The sequence below is a fragment of the Mus musculus genome, chromosome 1, assembly GCF_000001635.26.
Source record: "Mus musculus strain C57BL/6J chromosome 1, GRCm38.p6 C57BL/6J".
In the NCBI taxonomy this organism is placed as follows: Eukaryota; Metazoa; Chordata; class Mammalia; order Rodentia; family Muridae; genus Mus; species Mus musculus.
The window spans coordinates 164,437,016-164,463,743 of NC_000067.6; the positions used below are offsets into that span (position 1 = coordinate 164,437,016).

General features: G+C 48.2%; 2 protein-coding genes and 1 long non-coding RNA gene across 9 annotated transcripts in view; 2 read left to right on the forward strand and 1 right to left on the reverse strand.

Annotated features, from left to right (window-relative positions):
- Positions 1 to 285, forward strand: part of Nme7 (NME/NM23 family member 7) — a 129,777-nt gene extending 129,492 nt beyond the window's left edge. For all 6 annotated transcript variants that reach the window (XM_006496692.3, NM_138314.4, NM_001293313.1 and 3 more), the window contains one exon: positions 1 to 285. In XM_006496692.3, coding sequence (XP_006496755.1) covers positions 1 to 33 — 33 coding nt within the window. In that variant the 3' untranslated portion in view covers positions 34 to 285.
- Positions 84 to 21,340, reverse strand: Atp1b1 (ATPase, Na+/K+ transporting, beta 1 polypeptide). The gene is made up of 6 exons (NM_009721.6): positions 20,746 to 21,340; positions 16,474 to 16,602; positions 6,180 to 6,335; positions 4,442 to 4,626; positions 2,284 to 2,367; positions 84 to 1,524 (listed from the first exon to the last, which is right to left on the reverse strand). Exons 1-6 carry the CDS (start codon positions 20,840 to 20,842, stop codon positions 1,261 to 1,263), a joined length of 915 nt encoding a protein of 304 aa, NP_033851.1. The 5' UTR covers positions 20,843 to 21,340; the 3' UTR covers positions 84 to 1,260.
- Positions 21,341 to 21,507: 167 nt separating this feature from the next.
- Gm32391 (predicted gene, 32391) overlaps positions 21,508 to 26,728 on the forward strand; it is a 5,963-nt gene continuing 742 nt past the window's right edge. The window contains exons 1-4 of one of the 2 annotated variants that reach the window (NR_168342.1): positions 21,508 to 22,725; positions 25,361 to 25,583; positions 25,742 to 25,822; positions 26,660 to 26,728. The exon at positions 26,660 to 26,728 is cut by the window's right edge and continues 742 nt beyond it. This is a non-coding gene — a long non-coding RNA (predicted gene, 32391). The remainder of the gene's footprint in view (positions 22,726 to 25,360; positions 25,584 to 25,741; positions 25,823 to 26,659) is intronic. The other variant, NR_168343.1, reaches the window with a different exon arrangement.

Genomic DNA, 26,728 nt, shown 5'->3' on the forward strand with positions numbered 1-26,728 from the left:
GTCCAGTATTTCTTCAAGATCTTGGATAATTAGCTCTCCAGAGTAAAGACGACACAGACTGAGACGCCCAGACAATCGAGTCACACACGTGAGGAATGTGTTCATTCTTTTATTGTCCGTTGTGTTAACCTGACTGACACAAGATCAACAAGAGCACTGTACTCCTGGCAATTATTACATATGCTAGAACATGGATTTGCACTGTAGACAACACTTAACACCAGTCTATGGGGTACTGCATTGCTTTTTATAAAGTTCAAAATAAAGATTTTTATTTTCAAACAAGTGACTTTGGTTTTATTTCATACATTACACTTTTTCTTGCAGAAAAAAATAAAATTGTACAACTGCATAAATATAAAATTCTTCCACCATGAAAATGGTCAAAACATTCATAAGGACGCAGCACCAGCGCATGATGCCTCCAGAGAAAGGAAAGAAGGAAAGGAAATGGACGAATAAGCAAACTACCCAGCCCATCACTAGCCACAGTGACAGGCAGATCCCAGTCTCAGACACAGCTGCAGAACACACTGGAGGACACGGGGAGAGATGGCGAGACAGCATTCAGCACGGAGCACAACACAACCCATCACCTTGATTTTTCTGTACTGTCACTTAAAATTTAAAGGGCAGTTCCCCCATGACAGCCCACCCCCCAGCCCCAGGAAATAAAGAAAAAAAAAAAATAATAATAAAGACCTGATACCACAGGAAGAGACTATGGAGTGTGTTAAAAATGCTCATCGATGGGCCGTTACCTTTGAAATTTCAGAGCCAAGAAAATAAGAAAGAAAGGAAAAAGTACCATGCCAGTTTTATTCCCGTTGAGTATTTACACCTTGGACAGCAAACCTTGCTCACGTAAAGTAGAAAACAGATATGATAAAACATGGCTTGAAAAATGACCAGAGTGCGCACCTATAGTACTGTACACTAAATAAAATAGACAAGGCGGCAATACTTAGGGGCCAGAACACTGCTCACTACAAGTCAGTTACGGAATCTAATTTACAGTAAAAATGGGCACGTCCCAAGGCTCAATTTTTATTTTTCTTTTGTCATTTACAGTAGAATAAATATTTTGTTGCTATTGCTACACTTTAAATTTACATTCTAACCTATTAAATGCAGAAGCTAGTGTAAAGCATAGAGATTAAGTGTAGGTCCCATACGTATGACAGTTTGTTCAAGACTAGTAGGTTTGTGTATCTTTTTTTAACTTATTAAATGGCTAGTGGGAAAGATTTGTGCTTGTGATCAGCTCTTAATTTCAATTTTTACATCAAAGCGTCCCTGAAAACGGTCTTTCTCACTGTACCCAATGTTCTCACCATACGCCTTACACTCGACGCGGATTTCAGTGTCCACGGTGAGGTTGGTGAACTGCACGGCCAGCAGGGGCTGCAGGTACTTGGGCTGCAGGAGTTTGCCGTAGTAGGGATAATACTGCAGAGGGAAGCCGTAGTATCCGCCCATCCCAAAGTACTCTATGTTCCCGACTTTATCCTTATCTTCATCTCTCTGGAAACCAAAAGGACATGAAATTTAATTTTAAGGGCATACACGCATCATGGGTCTCGTCTTGCTCTAACGAACGAGACTCTCAACCCCATCAGAGGCTGCAGTGGCGTGCCTACCTCAAACCTCTCAGAAGCTAAGCCTATCAAGCAGTGGGTGGCGTGGATTGGTGACACCACAGGATAAAGGTCGGTTCTGGCCGAAAGCAGCCAAGAAGCATTCACGAAAGGGGGCTCTGCAAATGGAGACACTGAGGCAGAGACCAAGTAAGTGATTCTCTAAGCTGGCTCAGCCTCGCAGGAAGGCCAACAGTGAGAGGAACCCCTGGCTTTTGGACAGTGTTCAGCGACATTCTCTCCGAAGACTTACATATGTGTCCTTTATTTCTTACATCCATCTCTTGGCTTGGTACTGTAGCACTCATTTTTAGCATTCATTAAGAGTGAAAAAAGAAAGTTGGCCTCAGAATTTAACACATGCCGTGGGCTAGCTCACCTCTGCGGGTCCATAAACCCACATTCTATTACATTAAATTCAGATATTTAGATACCTGTGTTTCTTGTGCCAGTAAACAAACTTGGTTTTATTAGTTACAGTTCTGTCCCTTTTAGCTTGTATAGTTACGATTCATCTTGGGAGCCTAACACCCAAAAGTAGTTCCTTGCATTAAAACTGTCCCTTTAACTGTGAGGAGTCTCACCCACTCCTCTTGCCCCGCCCCACTTCCCCTCCCGCCCTCAGTAGCCCCGAAAGCGTTCTCACCTTGCCAGTGCACTGAACAGGCAGGACATTTGGATTATACTTCATCATCAGTGGGTAAGTCTCCAAGGATTCATTCTTGGGAGGCTAAAAGTAAAACCCACACTGGTCAGCAAAAGATACTTTTTTTTCTGAAAACTAAAACTCAGCTGTAGTCCAAAGAAATGGACATGTTGACAGTAAGCTGCTGAAATAATAAGACACGTCAGGAAGGCAAATGCGTGATCCACCTTGTCAATCTGAGACAACTTAGATCTGTTTGAAGTGAGCACTACAAACGAGCTGTGGCACAGCCTACTACTGTAGCTAACACAGCGCCAGCCTACTGTAAACCTGACTAGGGACAATGAGAAGCTAACTGGGTGCCTGCTAAGATGGCAGTCACCACATGGAGTGTCCAGTGCACCTCTAGTGCAAGAGCTGGACTTGTATACTGAGGCAAGGGTAAATATGTCGGGCTTTTCCTCAACAATGCTGTCTTCAAACAGGCTTTCACCCTCCGCTAAGACTGGGGGCAGTCTGAAAACAACAGTTACAGCCAAATGCACAGCCTTCCTCCTCCATCCCTGGCCCATCTAGCTCCAAAGGCTGATGAATATGGATTGCTGGAGAGCAGCCATTTGCTTACTCAGGTTAGCCCTGCATCTGAGCCTTGACCTAAGATATGGAGTGTAGATTTGACTCTTTTAGGGGGCTTTCTGCTACCAATACATCTACCTTGAAAACTTGGAATAGAAAACACTTATTGATCAAAGAGGTGGTCAGAATCTGTCCTCCGAAGACAGGAACCAGGCACACCAATGGGAATGATGAGTCACAGCACTCCAACAACAACAACAAAACAACCCGATCCCACTGACAAGCTAGCAGGGGATTTGGGTAGGAGGGACAAATAAGAAGCAGCAATGTATTAACTGGGGACCAAAATATTGAAGGAGTCAATGTCCGTCACAGAACAGGACATTCAGATGTAGAAGACAGAACTCACACAGTGGGCCAGGCTGTGGCTCTGTGACACAGGTGCCACTGAAAGTGATGAGCGGTATTAAAAGCAAATGACCGGGAGAGCAGAAACTGGCTTCGGGCTTCCTTCATAAACCACAGCAGTTCCTCCTTTTGCTAGATTACCCTAGCCATGTGAGTCAAGTACAAGCGTGGGGTAGTAGTCCTAACCACAGTACTTCCCATTGCATGCTTGTCTCTGTGGGAAGATTAAATATCTGTTGAAAGGTACACTAACATTCGCAAGAGATCCTTCAAGACAAGCAGCCAGCCAGCCAGCCACTGACAACTTGTTCCTGTCTCTGGTTGCATAAAGGAGCTTTGATGCATCTTTAAGGTAATATTCCTGCTGGTGTTGGTGGCACACATCTTTAATCCCAGCACTCAAGCAGGTGGATCTCTGTGAGTTCAAGGCCACCCTAGTCTGAAGAGTTCCAGGACAGCCAGGGCTGCCTACATAGATTCCGTAGCTCACAAAAAGAAAAAGAAAATCCACGTTTTGATTTGATTTCCTTTGGGGTAGCAAATATCACGGAAACAAACTGACATGCAAGAGAAACTGAGCAGTGTTCATGTCAGCCTTAGGGGACCCTGGAGACCAAAGCCACGCCTATGGAAGGATGGCATTGCTTCATTCATGGTCTGAGAAATAACCGTTCAGAAAAGATGAGACAACACCAGTTCTTTTCTGTAAAGAATTTCTTACAAAATGGTTAACAGTGACAACCTGCTGATCAAGTAATGGTCACTTGTTAGAAACTGTGTGGTTATCAAAGGGCAGAGACCGTGGTAGGTTCTAGGTTTAGTAATGAAATCATCACTCGGGGAAAAAACTTCTTTCTGATCAACAGACAGCATTTCTGAAATATCCTTGCTGCTCCTTTAAGGACCCAAGCCAAAAGCAGCACACAACCAGGAAACCCTCACGTGGGCAAAGAACTCTCTTATCTGGACACGAAGCAGTGAGCACACCACAGTCACATCACTGGGGAGACGGGGTCAGGAGGATGGGGAGCATAATAAGGCTAGCCTTGGCTCAAAGTGTCTGAGGCTAAGCCTGGTGTTACAGTCCTAACGGACTGCACTTCACAAGTCCCAGGGAGCATATTCTGAAACATCAGCTAGGCCCCCAAATGTGAGACTGTAAAATAGCGCTTGCCTTCGGTTTGAAGCCCAACACTCGGTTGAGCTTGATAATGATGCAGGGCTTCCCCTCTCTGTAGCCGTAAGAGTCATCATTGAGACCGGAGCAGTTCCCCAGCCAGTCAAGCTTGAACCTGCACACCTTCCTCTCTCCTCGTTCGTGATTGATGTCGCCCCGTTCCTTGGGTTCACTGGGAACATCTGAAAGCACAAACACATTCATAGCGTGCACCAACCGTTCGGCTCTGCACCGTGAAGAAAGAAAAGAACTTCTTGTTCCTTATCATTTCCCACTGGAGACAGGGCTACGTGAGGCCTGCGCTAGACAAGGACTTCCCACAAGCTGTCTGCTCTCTTCAAAAGATAAAGACGTATTAGCAGAGGCAGTCACTGGTGCGTGACCCCAAAGCCAACCTGCTCACCAGCTGTGCTTCATGAACAGCAGCGACTGAGGCTTGGCTGGTCTTTCTCTTCTTCTAAGGCAGTGATTCTTAGCTTTCCTAATGTGCTGTGACCCTATCACATAGTTCCTCATGTTGTGGTGACCCCCAACCATAGCATTATTTTCACTGCTACTTTATAACTGTAATTTTGCTGTTATGGATCATAATGTAAATATCTGTTTCCCAATGGTCTTAGGCCACTCCTGGGGAAAGAGACGTTCCACCCCAAGGGGCCCAGACCCTCAGGTTTAGAGCCACTGCTCTAATGGATCGCCTAGCTACTTAGGGCTGAAGGAAAGCAGACCATAACTTCAGCACCAGCAGCAGCAGCACTTTCACAGACCCACACAGCGATGCTCAGAAACAGGGACATTACAACAAGGACATGAATTTAAAAGGTTGTCAATACTTTCGAGCTGGAAGGTTTGGGTCAGAATTTTCTGGAGCTACGCCTCCAGTCGGAGGGGAAATGGTCAAAGAGAAGACGGAAGTCATCAGTTTTGTCTTTGGAAGCTGTACATTCTCCTCTCATGACAAGCACTGATTCAACTGGGAAATGTTCTTCACACTTCACGTAAAAAGCCAGAGAAAAGTGAAATGAACATAGAATTTTAAGTCAGGCTGTAGAAAAGCAATGCATATTCTCTGTTGTATATTTGATATATATTATGTGTACTGGCTAGTTTTGTGTCAACTTGACACAGGCTGGAGTTATCACAGAGAAAGGAGCTTCAGTTGGGAAAATGCCTCCATGAGATCCAACTGTAAGGCATTTTCTCAATTAGTGATCAAGGGGGGAGGGCCCCTTGTGCGTGGTGCCATCCCTGGGCTGGTAGGCTTGGGTTCTATAAGAGAGAAGGATGAGCAAGCCAGGGGAAGCAAGCCAGTAAGAACATCCCCCCATGGCTTCTGCATCAGCTCCTGCTCCCTGACCTGCTTGAGTTCCAGTCCTGACTTCCTTTGGTGATGAACAGCAATGTGGAAACGTAAGCTGAATAAACCCTTTCCTCCCCAACTTGCTTCTCGGTCATGATGTTTTGTGCAGGAATAGAAACCCTGACTAAGATATTATGTATGGCTATTCTTGTCATAATGGCTATTTCATTAACTCATTTCTCCTTCATGATTTCTCCTTGCTTATCATGCGTCCCTTTCTCATCGTCGTGAAGTAAGGTGAAAACCTTGTGTAAATTCTAACGAGAATTCCGTGACATTGCCTTTAAACTACTAAAGCAACGGAGCCAAACGACAACCCGTCCTTCTCAATAGTGGGACCACGTGCACCCATCCATCCCTGAGCCAGTCACTTACTGCCACAGTCCTCGAAAATCATGTCGTCCTTCTGGGCTGAATCCTTGTACTTTTCCAGGAACCTGATGATGTTTAGCACGTAGGCCTCGTAGCTCTTGGGGTCATTAGGACGGAAGGAGATCTCAGTCTTCTGGATCTGGGGAATCTGTGTCAATCCTACGCCAGGGAAGAGTCAGAAAGGCGGTCATTATTAGTAGGAAGGCGACCGGGAGGCGCCAAACGCAGGCGTTCCCCGCACAAACACGCTTCCCTCGCCACTCATTCCCACTTGGCTCACGGGATGGATTAAATCCCCACTCCCCTGGTGAATTCAATCCGATGGCATTTAGATTAGGTATCGAACTGTATCGATAGTGATGTAATATCGAATGTCATCCAGTTTCCTTGGCAACACGTCACAGTAGCATTAACCTGTTTTATGAACGAGAATGTCACTTGCAGTGAAAGGCACAGTGTTCTGTCCGAGGGGGCCAGAGAAAGCAGTAGAACCAGAATCCCAACCCAGCTGTGCAGTCCTCCAAGGCCTGTGGCTCTCTAGTGCCCTCCGATGCAATCACATTTAAAGCTGCGTTGCTAGCAGCCGCTGTACAGGTGGTTTCCCGTCAGTAATAGCACGGAAGTGTGGAGCCGACACCTGCCCCATGTTCCATGTCAATGAGTTAGTTAAAATCTCAGTCTCTCTAACCTCAACACTGCCCCACAGAGACAATCCTTTGGCTCGTGTAACCTAGGATAGATTCTTTCAGCTTCTAAGGAGGTGTGGGGGATGTCAAGATATATATGCAGTTGCCAGTACAGATGTCTGAGCATGTCAGCTCTGTCAGAGTGACATTCAAGACACATGATGTGGGTTTGCCGTCTCTGCTGTGTCTCTCCCGTCCAGAAGCCCCTGCCCTCGTAGTGTTTTCTACATGGGTTCCTGGTCTACACTACACAATAGCACCAGATCCAGGGCAGTGCGTTGGAAAGGCGATTACAATGGCATTCCATCCCAGAACTGACAGGTAAAGAGACCCAATTACATTCCAGTTCCAAATAAACATGAGACAACTCTAAGTAGGAATACACACTCTTGTGCAACAGACTTCTAGGTAACCAGCTATCCTGTGTTTTCTGTTGTGACATCTGGCATCCTCACTTTGTGTCAGGGGCCTGCTAGTCAAGAGCTATACCTGACCTCCTTCCGTCTCCTCCTGGCAGGTGGGGGTACCCACACCATTCTCCTCAAAGGCTGGTTCAACAGGTAGCCTCACAGGATCCATTCCAGACCTACCTGGGCATAACCTCTAAGCCCAAAGCACCCTTGGTTTAGAAGCACTGCCCTGGAGGATCAGCATTTGCTAGTGGTGACATCGGTGCAGACAATGGCATAATTCAAGTGGATGCACAGACAACTCGGTTAATTATTTATCAGCGCCATGTGTGGCACTAGAGAACAAGCCTTCAACACAAGTTACAGGCCATAGCTGTTAGTTTTTCTAGTAAGGACTGCCTTGAGCTTCAATAGTTGCTACATGGCCCAACTGCAGGAGCTCGGTGAACAGCCATGCAGAAGGATGGCAGAAGGGATGGAGATGAAGATGAGGAAGCAGGAGTAGAGGTGGGAAGAGGAGTGCTCAAGATGACAATGTCAAGACGGACGATAAGCACCTTCTTGGGCAGCCTGGTGCCAGAGGCCTTTAATTCCAGCATTCATGGATCCCTGTACGTTCCAGGCCGGCCTGGAACAAGTTCTAGGCCAGCCAGGGCTACACAGTGAGACTTTGTCTCACACCAAACAAACAACAAGGAATCTTGGGGGGTGGGTGGGTGAGGTTGCTCTGCAGGGAAAGCACTCGCTGTACAAGCCTACTGATGTGACTGGATCCCTGGGACACACATAAAGGGAGAAAGGGGAAACTGACTCCATAAAGTTGCCCTCTGACCTGCACGTGTGTGTACCATGGCACGTGAACACCTCAGATAACAGTAAGTTTTTTAATGTAAGGAATCTTCTTCAAAAGGCAAACGGCAAAGCTTAAAGGACACGGGGGGGGGGGGGGGGGGGGGGAAGGAACGCCGCCATTTCCGAATTAGCTCATAAATTCTGCAGCGTTAAATAAACGAAGGGCACGATGGTTAAATGTTCTCCCCCACCAATACCACCCCATTTTTTTCAAGACAGGGTTTCTCTGTGTAGCCCTGGCTGTCCCGGAACTCACTCTGTAGACCAGGCTGGCCTGGAACTCACAGAAACCCACCTGCCTCTGCCTCCCCAGCACTGGGATCAAAGGTGTGTGTCACCACACCTGGCTTGATTAAACATTCTGTAAGAGCTCCTAAGTCAGGAAAGATTCTTTTCATGTCTAAATCAATCTCAATATATTCTAGACATTTTTCTTTTTAACATTACATGGGAGGCTGGTCCTGTGACTTACCATTGTGCTATAAAGCAAAGCAGCAACAACCACTGACCTCTGCAAGGAGAAAGCCATCGAGGGCAAAGAACAGCAGTGGCCAGCATGGGACAGCAAGGGGACAGGAAGGGGACAGGGCCGAAACAAATAGGGTAGGCAGCTAGAGGGCCACCCACGCCTAGGCCGAGTTGTAAACAAGACGTAAGTCAAGGTGATTTGCTGACCCTGGGGAAGTGAAGGGCACAGGCCAAAACTAGAGAATAGAAAGTCAGGAGAATGAGGGAGTTTTTCTACAATAGCCCTGGGATCCTGAGAAAGTGGACTCTTGAGGGGTTAGTCATGCCTAAGAGCCAAGAGCAAGTGCCTGTGAATTTGTCAGGCAGAACTGGACAAAGAAAGGGTAGAACTATGTGCCCAGGATTACCACAGGGCCACTCAGCTTCCAGGGCCCAGGAGGAGGGTGGAGGCAGCTGGAAAGGGGAAGAAATGAAAGGTGTTGGATGTCAGAAGGCTAGGAGTAGCCCTACCTACTTTACAGAAAGGAGAGAAGCTGGGAGAAAAGAGACTGCAGCCACCAGCAATGGCCACCAGCGTGCTAAGTAACAGCAGTGCAAGTTATGGTCCCCAGCTGAGCAGGAGATACAGCAAAGCCCCACCCTGGGAGTCTGACAGACAAGCTACTCTCACTAAAGTGACCTTAGGTTCACACTGAAAATAAACAAGGTAGGACCCAGGTGGCAAAGCAGGTTCGCCCATGTCACTGTCCCTTCTGCCCTGGCATCATTTGGAATTCCCCACTGCCTCTCACTCTCCAGCTGTCCCTCTATAGTCTCTTCCAGGGGCCGTTTCTTAGGTGTCTATACGAGGTACAGCGATGCCACTTCTCAGAAGAGCACAGGACCATGGGATTACAGAGTCCTTGTCATTCTCTCACTACTCCAAGAGGTCTCCATTAAGAGACACAGAGTGACATGTGCCAGACCCCTCCCCCAAATATGAGTTCCTGTAACTCAGTCCTTGTTTTTCAGGACATCGGGTTCACCCAGATGTGTATGCCGGCCTCACTTATGAACAGGTGCGTCACTGCCCACTGCCTGCCATCTGACCTGTGAAAACGATGTGTACTGTAGTTACCTGTGGTGGCACCACTGACCCATAAGCGTGACGTGCCATCAGTACCATCCTCCTCCAGTCAAAGCAAATAAATAACGAAACCAAACGCTGGAACCACACCGATTCCCACCACTTCCATAGTTCACATCCTTACCCCTACGGCCCCAACTCACCAACTGCTGCCTTTGCCAGCTGGGACACCTACACAGGAGCTTTTGGCTTCTGGTTGCCCGCCCCTAAAGCTGTTAGTAATAACTGAAGAAGGGCGAGCCCTGCCTCAGTGCTAACCCCCAGAGGTCAGAGCAGAACATCCAAACCACAGGCCCTGAAGCACATCTTGCCTCCTGACTATTCTCGGCGCCTAAATGTCCACTAAGGAGGTGAAGCTCAATAAAGCCTTGCTTTGCCACCACCGCAAAAACTAGTCCTGTTGTTACCTAGCAAAGTCACCTAAGGGGACTGAAACAATAATTTGAATAATGTTAATTTGGGGTCCTTACAAGTACTTCAGCTATACATTGAGATCTGGATTATGTAAAAGCAAAAACAAAAACCTCTGGCTTTGCTAGGTGGTGGTAACACAATCCATAGTCCCAGCGCCCAGGAGCAGAGGCAGGTGAATCTGAGCTCAGGGCCAGCCTGATCTACAGAGGTCCAAGACAGCCAGGTCTACACAGAGAACCCTGGTCTCAAAAAACCAACCACACACACACACACACACACACACACACAGAGACACACACACACACACACACACACACACACACACACACACACACACACGCCTCTGACTTCACACTTGCCCTTTCCAGATGCACCTGCCTCTCCTGACTCCACCTCCTATGAAACAAAGGAGGCAAACGCCCCCACTTCAGGCATTAGTGGGTGCTCACCTTAGCTGGGATAAACAGAAGAAGACAAAAATAAAAGAGGCTTTTCATTAACCGCCATTTTGTTTCCAGTTAGGTCTACAATGTAGCAAGTTTGTGATTTCTCAGTCTGCTCCCTGAGCTGAAGTCCTTTAAGGAGAAGTGGCCATTTTAACCTTGTAGCAGTTTCCCCAGTGAATCCCAAAGCTCCCAGAGGGCCACTGCTTGGACCTGTCATTCGATATGATACTTCTGATGAGTCAAAGCCAAATACTCTTCATACAGGTATTATCTTCCACAGAAACCTCCAAGGGCGCCGGAAGCTAAGAGAAACGTTCCCATGAGCATGTCTCCTATCCATTCCAGGCTTAAAGTGCTTTCCAGTTTCAAAGAAACAGGAGTGACTACGGCTTATTGCACATGTGCCTTTACAGTTACATTTGGAAGAGTACCTCCCTTTAAGTGTCAATCTGAACAACCTAGATGCTTTATTTTTATTTATTATCTGTGGGATTATTATGGACTAACCTAACAGAATTCTGGGAACAAGTCCCCTCCCACTTACCTTTTGCCTCAGGGTTAGCATGTGACTGGAGGCCCAGTTAGCTGGAAATAAATGGCCTGCCTTGAGGCCACAGGCCCATCTATAACCTAGGTACACCCAGATACCTCAAGCGTGCTCCCTCTGAAAAGTCTTGGACGAATAGCTCACCTGTTTTCTACAGTCTACTTAGCTGGTTAACCACCCTTGGTGTGTAGAAATTTGCCCAGTCTAAACCAAATGCCACAAACTCTGCTCCCAGGTCCTCCAGTATTTCAGAATAACCATCAGGAGTCCTCTCAGAAGCTGCATATCCAACTTCAGATGTTGAGGAGGAATGACTTAGTGTGGACATTATATCATTTAAAAATACAGTTTCATGTGGAGCGTGATGTTTTGGCCAGCGCATGGTTGTGTTTATTCCCCAAACAAGGAAGCTACTACTTCTTGATGAAGGGGAAGACATAGACAAGCTCTGGACATTTTACAGCATGGCTTTTTGTTTGTTTGTTTTTGGTTTTGCCAAGGTCAAACAAAGAACAAGTGTATACTTGACTTGTCAAATGCCAAAACCCAGCATTGGCTAAGTAACTAACACCCTGAAATCTGACACCTTAGTATAGATAGTACTCTAGGGGCCTATCCCCAATGATGTGGGGTACTTTCCTGGTCAGAAGCTATTGGGCAATAATACACCATCAGATGCCCTTCATTGTCCAAGCCTCTCTGGAGTCTGGTCAACGTCGAGTGGCAACTTCTGCATGAGAGCCCTCAGTGGCCAATGGCCTGTCCTCTCCTGTCTGATTCTACATCAGCAGAAATGAATGTGTGAGCACAGGGTCCCAGAGCTGAAGTACTTTAAAGAGAAGTGGCCACTTTAACCTTGTAGCCGTTTCCCAGGGTGGAGTTCTCTTCTTGTGTGAATGCCACAAGCCTGAAGTGACACTGTCTTCGTGTCTTTAAGCCCGGTACTCATGAGGCTGAGAGGCAGGAGGATTGCCACAAGTTTCAGGTCAGCCCAGAACTGCAGAAAAGTGGGTTTTACTCATTTGAAGACAAGTAAGCAGAGGTAGGACATCTGCTAAGAGGCGCTAACAAGGGATGCAAGTGACCATGGAGGAAAAGGGCAGATATGTCAGTGTCACTTCAGGCTTGTGGCATTCACACAAGAACTGACTGACAGGAAATGGTAAAAATAAAATAAAATAAAATAAAATAAAATAAAATAAAATAAAATAAATGCCCCTAACACTCTGAGGTACAGTTTCTCCAAATCACAAGGAGAAGCTGATATCGGAGAAAGCCAATCATCTTGTAGTTTGAAAACAGTTTTTCTGAGCGTGAAGCATGCTGAGGGGTGCGCTGTGATGGCTGTGCCCCCATATGGCTTAGCTATGTTCCACCCACAAGATGAAACTTGAATGGCTGCTCCTGCTCATGTTCACCCACCCCACCTTCCTGCCTCAGTTCTGGGTACCCAGGTGCCAAGAGTCTGACCCTTTTAAACTGAGTTCTCTCCTCACTGAGCCATCTTTACAAATAAAACAAGGAGCCTCTCACAACTTTAAGAGGAAGAACAGAGAATACAATGCCTACCTTTGCTCCAGGAAGCAAGCCAGATGGGAACGAACTCTGAGGACTCGGCATGACACACAGTGACCTTCGAATTCACTGCACAGTTGCTAGTATAATCTGGGGTGGGGGATGGGTGACACAGCCCAGGAAAGAGACTTTTCCATTACACCACTGGGCAGGCCACCAGGTGAGCAAGGCCTGGTGAGGAGGAGTGTGAGTGCATGTGGAGTACATGGATGCTTGGGCGTGTGCCCCGGGCTTGACTCTCTACAGCACAGCAAATGGCAATGTCTCTCCGAGATTCAGCTGAGAGGCGACACTGCCGCTGTGCACCCTCCAAGAGCTTCTCCTCTGGACAGAAGCTCAGATGCTAGCTGGCAGGTGCAGGTATGGAAGAGGGGAGCTGGCTACCGTGGCATTCAGATTCACCAGAGGCTCTATGTGTTCTAATCCACTGATACCCAAATCCGCTTCAGGGAAAGCTAAGGGTGGACTGACACCATGAAACTTAGGTCTGATGAGGATGGTTAGCATCCCCGTCACCCAAAGCTGGCTGTCTGGGAATCAGAGCCTTCTGCTTCTAGCAGAAGGAGAGACAGAAAGGACGAAGGCTGCTGCCAACAGCCATATTTAGTTTACCTCTGCTAAGTACTAACGCTCTGCATAGATCTCCTATCTAATCATCACAGGATATGCCTCACAATGACACTGAGGTTTGGTGTGGTCAGTGGTGAACGTGGTGGGGGATGGGATCAACTCCAAAGTCCCCGCTCTCCCTTCTTAGGCTGACAGAATTTCAGGAAGCCCTGTCTAATAGCTTTGAGCTTTGAACACTGCTTTAATACTGATTACATTAAGGTAACAGAAAGTTAGAAATGGTGATTTTTTTTTTCCTTTTGAGCTACAAAAAAAGGGCTATTTAATAATATGTGTCAACATCTCATCTAAGACTCTGCTCTCTGGGTGGAGTGAGCAGCTTAGTTCTAACAACCGCAGCGGTAAGACCTTAGAAGGAACAGCAGCTACTGCTCAGAGTCCAGAAATCACATGACTGGTTGGTCCTCCAGTTTCCCTCCCATTTTGTATCTTTCCCCTCTGTCTGTGACTTTCCCATTTGGCCTAGTAGCTTATTCATTATACAACCTACACAATTATAGCAGGGCAGGATTGCCACAGTTGTATCTGGCCCCGCCCAGTCCCACTATTTGGAAGAGATCTAGTTACAAGGTATTTCAATGTGTAAAAACGCATGCCAAAGCTGACTGGCCAGCCATGTTTGTATTCATGCCCCAAGGTCAGAGGATGGCACACCATGAACCCTAGTATCTTTAAGTGCTATGGTCTTACACACTTCCCTTGTACACCTGACTGGGAACTCTCTCTTTACTCAAGACAAAAATGTAGGCTTGGAGACATTAATTAAGTGGAAACCAAAAGATGATCAGAATGACTTCCACACATTTACTCAGTCTGCAGGCTAATGCATCATTAATACCTTCCAAGGACACATTCTCAGCATCTTTTCTGAAAGATGGGGGTCCAGCTAGGGTCCCTCAGGGGGCAGAGTGCTCAGGACTGTCCAGTAGCTGTGTTTTTCACCAGCCAGGGCTCTACTGCCCTGATTCAAAGTCACCAACCATCATGTTTGAAAAAGTGTCAGGAGAGGTAGAGAAAAACCCACAGGGTTAGGGCAGAGCGGTGTGTAGACTCTGCTACTAAAGTAAAAGCTAAGGACAGACAGAGACAGAAGTCACTAAGATTAAAAACCCACAGAGGAGATGCCTGGGAAGGTGAAGGACTGACAACTTCGCCTGTGACTCAGACCAAAGGACAGGAATGCATATTTCCAAGATGAGCCACTCACATTCTTTGGAGAAGTGAGGGTTTGTCAGGTCAGTTCAACTGCTGCGAGCACTAAATATAGGTGCTCATAGGAAAGGCTGGGAAGAAAAGAGGGAGATGGGATGGGGGAGGGGACCGAGCACCTCAGACAAGCAGGGCAAGGTCAGCTACAAATCCTTACTCAGCATCGGTCCCTTGGACTATTTATTTTGGAAGGTAAAGTTTCTTTTTAGAAAAGCACCTGGAAAACAATGTTTTAAATTTTATTTCATTATTTCTGCCATGTGTGGTGGCACACGTCATTAATCCCAGAACTTGGGAGGCAGAATCCTGCAGATGGATCTGAGTTTGTTTGTTCAAGGCCAGCCCCTTCTACAGAGTGAGTTCCAGGACAGCCAGCGTTACACAGGGAAACGCTGTCTCAAAAAATCAAAAACTAAATAAATAGATAAATGACTTATTTTTCCAAAGTTTATAGTCACCCCCCCCCCATAAAGTTGACTCTGTTGGTCACCTTTGCTTCAAGTTTAAGTTACTATAAAACAGAATCATGGCCTGGTGAGATGGCTCAGCGGTTAAGAGCACTGACCACTCTTCCAGAGGTCCTGAGTTCAATTCCCAGCAACCACATGGTGGCTCACAACCATCTGTAATGAGATCTGATGCCCTCTTCTGGTGTGTCTGAAGACAGTATAGTGTACTCATATAAATAAAATAAATAACTCTTAAAAAAGAAATAAAACAGAATCATGACTAAAGAACCACTTATTGACAAAACATAAAAATAAGAGCTCTGTACAAATTACTATGACTACTTGTGCTGGCAGAAGAGGCCATGGAAGACAAGCCTTATAACCACAGGATCCCACGCAAAACACTGAAGATCCTGAAGTTCTCAGCACATTGGAACCTCGCTTTGTTCGACCTTTCCTAAGACCCACCTTTTGGTACAGAAGAGCTGCAGGCATCCGGGCATCATGAAGCAGGTCGAGTCACTGCATATACTTACACGTTCTCTTTTCTCACTTCCCACCTAAATGTATCTGAAAATATCCTGGGTTTTGCCTTGTGCCCGAGGACTGTTGACTTAGTACTGTGAGATACTGTTTGCAACTTGTGCATTCTGCAGTTTCTTCTTCCTTATACCCAAGGAGAAGTGCGAGACATGTCTGCAACAGGGACTGCTCAGGGCTTGCAGAGGCCCCCAAGACTGTCACCTACAGATGGCTGTGTCCAAACCGAAGCCAGCCAAAGTCTTGCCCACAGAAGACACACTGCTACCCTACCCCCACCCGCTGCAACCTCAAGGTCATTTATAGGGTGAGAAGTGAAAGTTATGCAACACGAACCCCACTCCTCTCCCAGCTGTCCTCCATGCAGAGGAGGCAAATGGTGGATTCCCTCTTCTACGAAGATCTATTTTTCCTGATGAAGTTTTTAGAGAGAACAGAGACAGCCAAACTGGAAAGAGGGCCCACAAAACCCTCAGGGGCGTACTGAGATAAGCCTAGAGGGTGTTTGTGTTCAAGGTCAAATCAGCAAGAGAGAAAATAGACCCCTGAATTCATGGTTCCTCTCTGTGGGCACGATTATTTGAAGGATTTATCACAAGTGAAAAAATACATGTGTTAGAGCCAGAACGGCCCTAGAATGAACCAGCTGACAAAGCACTTGAGTGTTAAGGCCAAGGAGAATGAAGCCCGGAGGGGACCTGATGTGCTCCATCACACAGTGGGGCTGCATACACCACCCTCACCCCAGAACTGTGTAGGACAGACATCTGCGGCCAGCCATCTGGAGCTCAGCCGCCATGCGGGCAGCAGCCATGGCTGCAGCAGAGGTCCTGAGTCCTCCCCCATACTTAGCTTGAAGCTCTACTACAAAGGTTTTCTGAAGGTGTCTTCTTGGCTGGATGTGGAACCGTTTTATCTCTGGAGAAGCCACTCCCTGAGTTTTACCTGGCGGGGCCACTCGGTCCTGGTATGTGGGCTTCAGTTCACTGATGGTTAGCAGCATTACTTGGATGGTCCCGATGAAGATGCCAGCCAGGCAGCCATAAAATATCACGTAGAACAGAAGGATCTTAACTGTGGGGAGAACAGACAGAGACGGCTGTGATGTAGTCACAGGCTCGGAATCAAATCCCGGGCTTCCCAAAGACCTCCTTCCCTGTTCCTCTTCAGCCTGTTTCTCTCAGTAATCAAAAGAGGGAGGCACACTTTTTTGGAAGGCACAGGTGGAGAAATGCTTAAGGTGGCTGAAGGGCTAACAAACAGGAAGTCACTTCCTTTTCTGAAAAGAAAATCAGCAGCAAACCAGCAGCTGCATTGGAAAGCTTATGCAATGCATCTGACATTCGGAAGTGTGTTCCCTCAGGGGCAGGGGTATCGCTCGCTTGCTGGTACCCCACATCCTGTGGGGCTAAAGGCTAAGAAATACAGGTGGAGCTCTCTTTAACAAGTCACTGTCTACAAAGCACTATCTTTTTCTTCAAGGACACAGGGCGGCAACTGGAACCAATCAAACATACAAAGGAAACCCTATGGTACAAATGGCCGCCATTTTTACCTTATCATCTGACCAGCAGAGTAAGGACTGCTTGTGTAAGCTACATTTTTCTTTTCTTCACAGAAGAAGAAACAAGAAGAAGTTAACAGAAGGCAGGCTGAAATAGCTACAAATAAACTTTAAAAATAAAAAAGCAAGCAAGCAAGCAAGCAAGCAAAAAACACCCTGAACCACCGTGAAGCCGGTAGACTGGAATAAGGCTATCAGTTACTGGTATACAAGGATTAGCTCCCTGATTAGCAGCCTAGTAACAGGCTGTACTAGGCACTAGGCATTGCCTGGCTGTCCTGAGCCAGTCAAACAACACATCTAGAAGGGAAAAGTGGAAGCAATAGATCTGTAAGGTTATCAGAAACATGATTGCGGGGGGGGGGGGGGGGGGGGGGCGCACAGGTTCCTCCTAAAGGGTTTCTGAAAAAACGCTACAGGGTGAAGGGACTATTGAAAAGGCGTATGTGTACATGCTGGTAGGGGGCCAGGAGTGGAGTGGGCACACAAGCTGTGGAAATGAGCCACACAGCCTTCTCCATACATGGAAAAACACCAACTTTCCCCTCAGGAATCCATACTTCAAGACAGCAGTGTTCTGGAGCTATTGAAACGAACCAGAACACACATAAAATCCCACACAAAACGCTGAACCTCATCCCTTGTCTCCCCTACATAAAGATGAAAGCAAAGATGAGAAGAGAGGAGGCTGCATCTTCTAGAACCACAGCCCCCATTCTGTCCCTTCCTCCTGGCAGGGCAAGGGTTAAGTGCTGCGTTTGGTATCCAGGCAGCGGTAGGCTAATGGCAAGCCTGTGACGTCAAGGGATCTGGAAAATTTTTTCCGGCGAAGAGGTACAGAGTTGGTATAACCCAGTCGGTGAGCGAGAGAGCCCCTGGAGAGCCTGGCTTCTCGGCTGCTGTCCTGTCCTGTTGCCCTTCCAGTGCCACCCTGGGTGCTCTCAGCCACATTTGCCTCAACAACTACAACCCTTCTGCTCATATCCTGGACTCCTAAGAAGGCACAGGACTGAGGCTACTGTTTAAAAGACAAATTGATGGAAAAATTAGTCATTTTACAAGCGCAATGATTAAGCTCAAGAACATATACACCCTTTCCACTCTGAGCACAGAATACCAAAGCTGGGTGAGGGATTGTGTTGCTGCCGCACAGGACTTGGTAAACCTGTCACTGCAGTAAAGTCATTTGGTTAGACAGAGCGCAGCACGCATATCTAGTGAGCTCGGGCAATGTTCTCCCCAAGACCAAGGCTACCAGTGGCACGGAGAAACACATACAAAGACTAGGTTAGTGCCACCAACCAGCTGGGTGACATGATGTTGGAGGCTGGGTTATCGGCTTTGAAGGCATTTTGTATTCTTTAAAACAAATTTTCTTTTCCTTCTATAATTAAAGAACAAGGAGCACGAGGAATTTTGCCTATATATATATATATATATATAAATGGAATATAAGGCGAAATAAATATATATATATATATTCTTTAAGATGCCAAAAATAGGGTTTTAAAAAGTGACCTGGAAAACCAATGGCAAATATAAAAACCTACCAACACATGGATAAACTTAATGAAAAGGTAGAAAGCACAAAGTGATTTTTGTAAGTTGTGATCTCTCCAGCAGGTGACAGGCTCGAGCCTCCTGCCGTCCATCTTGGTGAAAAATCTACCTATAAGCAAAACGGAGCCAAGGGCATCGTGCCCTGGTCCCAAGGGCATCCATGTTGGGCCCAGAGCTGGAAAGGGGGCATCTCTCTCTCTATGACATAGGAACTTCTCTGTCATTTCTTACATTGTGAAAGGGGCACAGATAGGATTGCACAAAACACAAACTGGGTTTCGAGCTCAGCACCCACAAAATGGAAGATGAGTTGCGGCAGCTGCTTCCTAAGTCCGTGGGTATCACTACCTTGCTGGATGTGACCCTCAAGACCACACAGGCTCATTCTCTCTCCCTGTCTGATACAGAAGGGCTGTCCCATTAAATGTCGCTTTAAAGAACAAGCTGTTCCATACTGCCTTCCTTACCCTCTAAAGCAAATATTATTCAAAGAAGGAGTGTGAGATTGGAATGAGGAAAAGAAAGATGTTTTAAGAAGTGGAAAAACACTAGAGGGCAAATTTCACAAGGTCCCTGGCGTCAGTGCCACCCCCTTGGTCCTGTGATGCTGCTGCAGGGGCCAGACCACCAGGGAAAGCAGCCCTAGCCAACGTGGGAGGAGGGGCCAATTCCGCAGTGCACCTCCTAGGCCTCCTAGCTGAGTTACAAAGAGTTGCTAGGAAATAGCCCAGGCTGGTCATCCTTTACAAACCTCACATCTCTTCAGGTCTCTCCTTCCACGTTACAGAAACACGGGTATGCTACGGGCATACTCCCATGGAAGGACAGTCTCCACAAATAAAATGGAATATAAGGCGAAATAAAAAGCCATCCATTTAAGACTCCATTTTCCCATGGCTCAGGGATGCCTATGCTCCCTGGTAATACCGTGGAATGAATGAGGCGTCACCTTCATAACCTTGAAGAATGATGCATTATTAACCCTTTATTTTTGAGAGGCTCCCTAACTGCATTTTTTTTTTCTTTAGGAGGAAAAAAAATCATACATCCCAGCTTCTTCCTTTTCAAAATGTCAGCCAAGCGCTCTTTTCCCTGACTCATTCTCCAGTCTATTTCCATAGACCCTCCCCACACAGGAACGCAGCATCGCATCGTTAGTTTTCAGGGTTCCCTTAGTTCCTGCAATGCTGCTGCTATAGGGGTGGGAGGGGGAAGGAGGCGAGAGAGAAGGTAGAGGAGCTGGTGGTGATGGTGATACTGGAGAAGGAGGGGGGCAGTGATGCAGCAGAGGGGAGTTCCCTCCCTCCCTTCCGCAGTCACGACTCATGGATTTGTCTACAACTATGCCCTTCAAAATGACCTTAAAAAAAAAAACCTAGTACCTTTCCAGTGTAAGGAGGTAAAAAACAAACACGGTATGTAATTTTCAATGGGGTATGAGGGGGAGTCCAGCCAAGGAAGCAACAGGCTGCATGAAATGCTCTAATATAACCTGTTTCTTCGTTTGTATCATGAAGAGCTTAAAAACACCATGTCTAGCCAAGGCTTAAAAAACGAGCCATGAATGGAGCTCACTGGGCCATTTCTGGGCTGTGATGACTGCAATGTGTGAGGACTGCAGTGTGGATGCATTTCTTCTCCCCGTTCCTATCCATTCTAGATACATTTCTAGACTGGAAGAATGATGCTATCTATCGCAGCATCGTCTGCATTAGAACAGGTACGCTCGTGAGTTCTGCTCACGGCCCCAAATCTCGTTTTTCTAAGGTCTTGGGAGATGGAAAGGGAGGGTACATACATAGGCTCCTGGAACCTGACCGAATTTCCCAGGAGGAAAGGCTTAGGAAACGAAGATCCCTACCATACCCAAAACCCTAGCTCCAGCTCCCCACCCGAGGCGCATCCTGGGGACCCCCCACATTTGTCACTGGATGCCAAGCCCAGGGCCGCACGCTCCTAGCAGCTCCTACCACCCACTCCCTAACACCCTGGTCAGCCCCGCGGGCGCCGAACTGTCCGCAGTGCTCGCGTACAGACGCGCCTCCTAAGAAAAGCCAAGGCGCCGACGGCAGAGCCGCGGAGCGCGTACTTACACCAACTACCACCGGTCCTGCCCAAAAACTCCTTCTTCTCCGAGTTCCAGATGAATTTCTTCCAGCTGCCTTCCTCCTTGGCTTTTCCGCGGGCCATGGTGTCTGCTCAGCAGTGGCGGCCGAGGCCGAGGGAGGGCGAGTGCGGCGCGCGCCCTGGGCGTCCTCGCGGCGGCTGCTCGGTGTCCCCGCGGCCCGGCTCTGTCTCCGAAAGCGAGACGCGCCGCTGCCGCTGCGGCTCTCCGAGTGCGAGGCGCGCCGCGGAGCAGCCTAGGCAGAGCGGGAGGAGGGGGAGGTGCGGCGGGGGCGGAGGGAGGAGGGACGAGGGAGGAGGGCGCGCGCGGGCTGGGCGGCTCCGAGCCCCGCACCTAGAGGTGGGCGCGCGGCCGCTCTCGGGCTTTCCCCGCACTCCGATCGCCTTCCGGGGGGCTCAGCGAACCCCGCAGCTGCTGCTTCAAGCTGTAGCTGCACCACTCTGCTTGCTGTGACCTCTGGCGAGATGGACCAGGGACAAGGAGGGAAAGTCACCGGGAAGGGCGAGCGGAGTGGAGCGCGGGCTCGGCACACGGGCGCGCAGGCCAGGAGCCGAGAAATTGGCTGAGGGCGCACGCCCTACCTTTACTATATACCGCGCCTCCACCATCCGTAGCTCCGCCTACCGGCGGCACGGCAAGCCAATCGCCAGCGCCGAGAAGGCGGGGCCTGAGCCCCCGAAGGGGCGGGCGCGGGGCCCCGCACAAAGGAGCCGGCAAAGCTAAAGGGGCTGGCACCGCAGCAGGGGTGCGGAGAGGGACTGGGGGCGGGTGAGTACTGCTCCCGCAGCTCTGCTGGCCCTCTCTCTGCCCCGAGCTGTGCCTGGACAATCCTCCTCGTCCTCCCGGCCCCCGCTCGCCAATGCTGTGGCCTGCACCTGCATCGCTCTCTGGGAACCTCGGAGACCTCAACTCCTTCGTACTGGTCTTACCCCTTCGTACTGGTCGGGGTTTACTGCAGGTCCACCTCCCCTAGGCCATGGCCAGGTGGGGGAAGGTCACTCCAGGACGCTAGTGACTCTGCCCAGCTCTGCTCCGCCTCTCTGCTTATGCACCTGCCGCCCCCTCGCACTCTCTGCCACTGCGGTTGCAGTTCCGGCCCGTCCCTCTTCTGCAGGCCAGCCCAGCGGGCAGCCTCGGTTCCTGACTCCTGGTCTGTGCTTGTGGGCGGCCTGAACCACCTCAATCCGGACAATTGCCAAACCCACCCTGGGCTGTAGCTGGGAACCGGTTGTGGCTCCTGCCAGTCTAGACCCCGGGGAACAATTTATGCACGTGACCCAGCCACCTAAGACTCTCCTGGCCCAGGTCTGTGGCTGGTATTCCCATTGGCTTACTGTTCTGTCTCACTGGGGGCACCCCTACCCTATACTGTAGAATTCTTGGAATGACAGAGCACTTGGGAAGACCCAGCTCACATGTCAAGATGTCGCAGAGCACTGTGTTGGACATGACCATTCTTTCCATCCTTGTTGGCTGAAAATCCGCCCTTATTTTCATCCACCGAGCCCCTGAACAGCTTTCCACACAGCTCTTATGGTGATGACACAGCAGAAAACATGGCGAGGCTTCTGCAGTGGCTGCAGAAAAGCCTGTCCCTGGAGCGACCTGGCCGGTCGCGCAAAGAGCTAGCTTCTTATCAAAGACCTTCCCAACACAGAGATGGGTTCCCAAGACACCCTGCCATTTTCAAGGTCAATCTTGCAGGCCCAAGGACAAAACCGAAGGGATGCAAAAATGAGCTTTTTCTCATTAATCCCACTTGCAAGACTGAAGAAAACCTTAAAATACCCAAAATTCAGGGGAGACATAGCAACTGAGTCTCATGGAGTCCACAGGGGCTGCCGACCCACTGTGTCAAGGACAACTGTGAGAGCAGCTTGTTGAGAAAGAAGTCACTCTGCTTTGCCCCTGCAGCGTTTATTTTGGAAAAAACCCAAGTTTGTGGTTGGTAAGCTATTAGAAGAGACTGTACCTGTAGATTTGATGCCACTGTCTCTAGGCAGAACTTACATTGTGGAGGGGATTCCGCAGACCAGACCACTGGGAGGTGTGTGTGTGTGTGTGTGTGTGTGTGTGTGTGTGTGTGTGTGTACCTCATATATATATGAGGGAGGAAACCCCGTGGGCAGAATCAGGAAAAAAAAAACCATAAGGAATAAGTAGGGTGTAAGTAGCTTCAAAAGGGATGAGACTTGGCTGGAGTTTGATGGTTTCTGCCTATAATCCCAGACTGGAGATAGGCAGGAGGATTACACATCTGAGGAAGAAAGAAAAGTGAGTAAGAGGACTCTTAAGACTGATGCGGTGACCATTCCTCATAGCCAGTGTACCTCAAACCCCCAGAACAGTTTGCAAACAGTTCATCGTGGCAGGTTTTAAATCAGAACTTTCTTTACTATTGAGAAAGAAAGAAAGAAAGAAAGAAAGAAAGAAAGAAAGAAAGAAAGAAAGAAAGAAAGAAAGAGAGAAAGAAAGAAAGAAGAGGAAAAGAAAAAGGAAAGGAAAGAAAAGAAAAGAAAAGAAAAGAAAAGAAAAGTGCTGCCCCTTAGCTGTCGACTTGTATGATAAATGCCAGTTATACTGGGAGTGGGGAGTGGGAGACAAGCTTGCTTGACTTTCTTGCCCTTGCCCGGTCTTCCTTGGGTAGATTTCTCCCCTTCTCAGGTGAGTTCCTCAGCTCTGCGCAGGTCAGGCATGCAGGGCCATCGCAGCATCCCCCTTTAGGTTCCTTAGAATCATCCCTGTTCCCACCAGAGCTAGTGTTGCCATGGGAGAACATGATCTCAGCCCACTTATGTGGGACCCATTTCTGTCTCTGGCTCACCTCAAGCTCCACCTGCCCAGCCAGTCTCCACCATCTGGAGCTGTCTTATGCATTTCACCATCTTCCCATCTAGAGCAGCCCTGGGAAAACCGAGACAGAGAGGTATTCACATTCCCCGCTTCCAGGTCTGCCAGCTTCTCCACTTTGGTCAAGGCGCTTGTTCACCAGGGCTGTTCCCAGGGCTGTAAAATTAGAGTGATACATTGTAGCCAGGATTAAAAGAAGGATGTGGGAAAGTGTTAAGCACAGTGCCTGGTGCATAGCAAAAGCTATTAAGTAGCTAGCTTAACTATGATTCCTTCCACGTGACCTTGCCTAACCTTGAGGCTATTGGTATGACTTTATGACTGACCATCTTAACTGTGATACTTAACTAGGACTCTGAGTTCACCTGGAAGGTCACCCTGACTAATTCCCCACCCTCAATGCCACCTTTTCCCTCTCTTCCCAACGTGCTTCCTGCTCTATGACCTCGGCTAACTCAAGTAATGAATAACTCAAGCACATAATGTCCCTTTGGAGTGTACTGGGCTGGGCTTTTGTTCCAGGGCCCCTTCTGTGAAGGGTGCTGTACCAGCAGGTTGAAATCGAAATGTGTGTGGTTCTCGAGAGGGAGGGGTGCCTCCAGCAGGTGCAGCACACAGCTGGGTGTGGACCAACCAAGAGCGCTGTTCCCGCAGTACCTGTGCAAGTTCACTGGAGAAAGAGTGTATTCAGCTCAGTATAAGGGCTCAAGGAGAGAACAACTGTCAGACATCTTTCTGTGCTGGCTAGGGAAAAGAGATGGTTCTGGTATCCTATGATTGGTTCTGCCCAAGGTTAATATTCTGTGTGGGTGGACAGAGGTGAAGCATTAAACAGACTTGACAGCCGAGAACTGACTGGGGCGGGGCGTTATCCAAGTGAGGATAACAGATTCCAACTCCCGAAAACAGCCAGTTGCATTTGTAGTTGATAGAGCATTTACCTGGGGGGCAGAGACAGGGTCCAGCAGGTAAAAGCAGGATGAGATAGATATTCCTGACTGCAGCAAGATGGCCATCCAGAAACGGGGTTGAGAAGACGAGACTGAACACATCACCTATAAGATTCTTCTGCCCCTAGCCAGGGAGACTAAAATGGAGGTGCCCACAAAGGGAAGAGTGCGACTTGGCAGCCTGCTTGAGAGAACCAGAGCCGAAAACAGAACTCCCTGGAGCAGTCAGCTCTCTAAAGCCCTCTGGCAAACAGAATGCACTCAGGCTCTGCAGAGGCTGCGGAAGGCTGAGCTGCCAACCCCACGTTCACACACTCACACACGTGCTCACACACAGCGGGGTTCTTTTCGGCCAGCCCCGGAGTATTTTAAGTACAGAGTGGAGGGGCTGAGGGGATGAGTGCCGAGGTGACTCATCCTGGCAGCAGAAGCTGTGTGCACTGCAGAAGAAAATGGCTCAGTGGCAGGCCGTGGGGGAAAGCAGCTGGGGTGTACAGTTCTGCAGTTGGAGGGCTTGGGAAAAGGCTGTGGACCGGTCAACGTGGCTGGACTGTAAGTGGACAAGAGGCAGGGTTGAATACCCTCACCATCTATCAAGAAGGACTCCTGATTAGTCCACAGGGTGTCACTCTGCTTTATAATGGTTGCCTCATGGTTACTAGAGAAACTACTCTCTGAGAGGGATCCGGTTTCAGACACCTTGAATGGGCAAATGGAGACTAATAGGCACTGTCCTCCACTGCTTCCATTTGTGGTCTTTTCGACACGTTTCTATATCCCTAGGTCTGGAATGGAGTCTATGACCTATGTGAGGAGAGTATGAAAATAACAAATAGAGACCCTGTAGCCTAAGGATCAAGATTCTAGTTATCCTCATAGTCCAGAGGGTCGGACAAGAGGACCAGAAGTTCAAAGTCATCTTCTGCTGCATAAATCTGAGGCTAAGCTAGCTCCATGAGACCTTGCCTCAGAACCCCAAAGAGACCTTTTCAACCTAGCTTCTTTGGTAAGTTGTATTTTTCTTACCTTTCTTTGGAGGCCCAGGACGTTGCTTGGCTTGGAAACTGGAAGATAATTTTCTGCTGTTCTGTTTTCTAACTGATGAATCCACAAGACATCTGTGTATTGAGACAAGCTAAGCTTCTCCATCTCCTTCCATCTTAGGGCCTATATGGTGGAGGTGGCCGCAACCAAGAGAAAACGATATATAGAGAATGGTGTTGGCTTTGTTCTGGCAAAACAGAGGTGAGTGGTGTCGCCAACAAGTCATGACTCACCCATATGTTTGGGAGACCCGTGGGTTACTGGTACCAACTCTCTGGAGCTTTTGGAGGACCGAAGCTGCTCCTTCACACCCCAGTCAGGGCTGGACTGATTGAATTCCTCTAGAGTATCTGCACCAAAGAAGGCATCTTCTCTCAGCTTTAGAAATAAAGCCGTTGGCCTGAGTATGTATGTCGGTGGTAGAGCACTTGTCTAGATGCGTATGTAGGCTCAGTCGCCAGAAGTAAGGATGAGGGTCTGTAAGGAGTAGTGTCAAGGTAGCCCCAATTACCAAGGAGGTTTGCTTTAAGGCAGGAGTGATAGTTTTCTCAAAATAAATATATATATGTAAATTCATTTCCAGAATCTTCCATCTGTTTACAAGACAGTTGTGTGGAGGGGCTAGAGAGGTGGCTTGGTGTTTAAGAATAGCATGCACTCCCTCCAGAGAGCCTGAGTTCAGTGCTCATCACATACATCGGGCAGCTCCCAATGGCCTAAAACTCTAGCTTCCTCCGGAGCCAGTGCCTTTGGTCTGTGCAGGTCCCTGCACTCCATTGCACATACCTACAACAGACATACCCCTAAACGTAATTGTTTTTAAGTCAAAGGTGGATTACTTTCTGAAAGGGCAATCTAAAGGAGAAGGAAGGTTCTTCTACAAGCACTCTAGGAAAGTTTAGGGACAAAGGTGGATAAGAGGGAGAGCTGGGGTCTTTTATGACCCTCTTTGGATTTTTTTTTTTTTTTGAACCTCTAGGACTTTGAAGTCTTCTAGAGATAAAAGAGAATGTCTCTTTTTGTCATCTTAATCTTCAGCTTCTCACTGCAGATTCAGACAAAGGCCAGAAGATAATGGTGGTGCTCCTGAATAGAGGTCCCCTGGTT

Bases quoted from the DNA above. Each gene is read 5' to 3' on its own strand.
- Atp1b1 (NM_009721.6), bottom strand. From the start codon at position 20,842: ATGGCCCGCGGAAAAGCCAAGGAGGAAGGCAGCTGGAAGAAATTCATC. The intron at 4,627-6,179 runs GTAAGTGACTGG...TTGTGCTTTCAG, and splicing joins GATTTTCGAGGACTGTGGCA to ATGTTCCCAGTGAACCCAAG. The intron at 2,368-4,441 runs GCAAGCGCTATT...TTTTACTTTTAG, and splicing joins TGTTGGGCTTCAAACCGAAG to CCTCCCAAGAATGAATCCTT.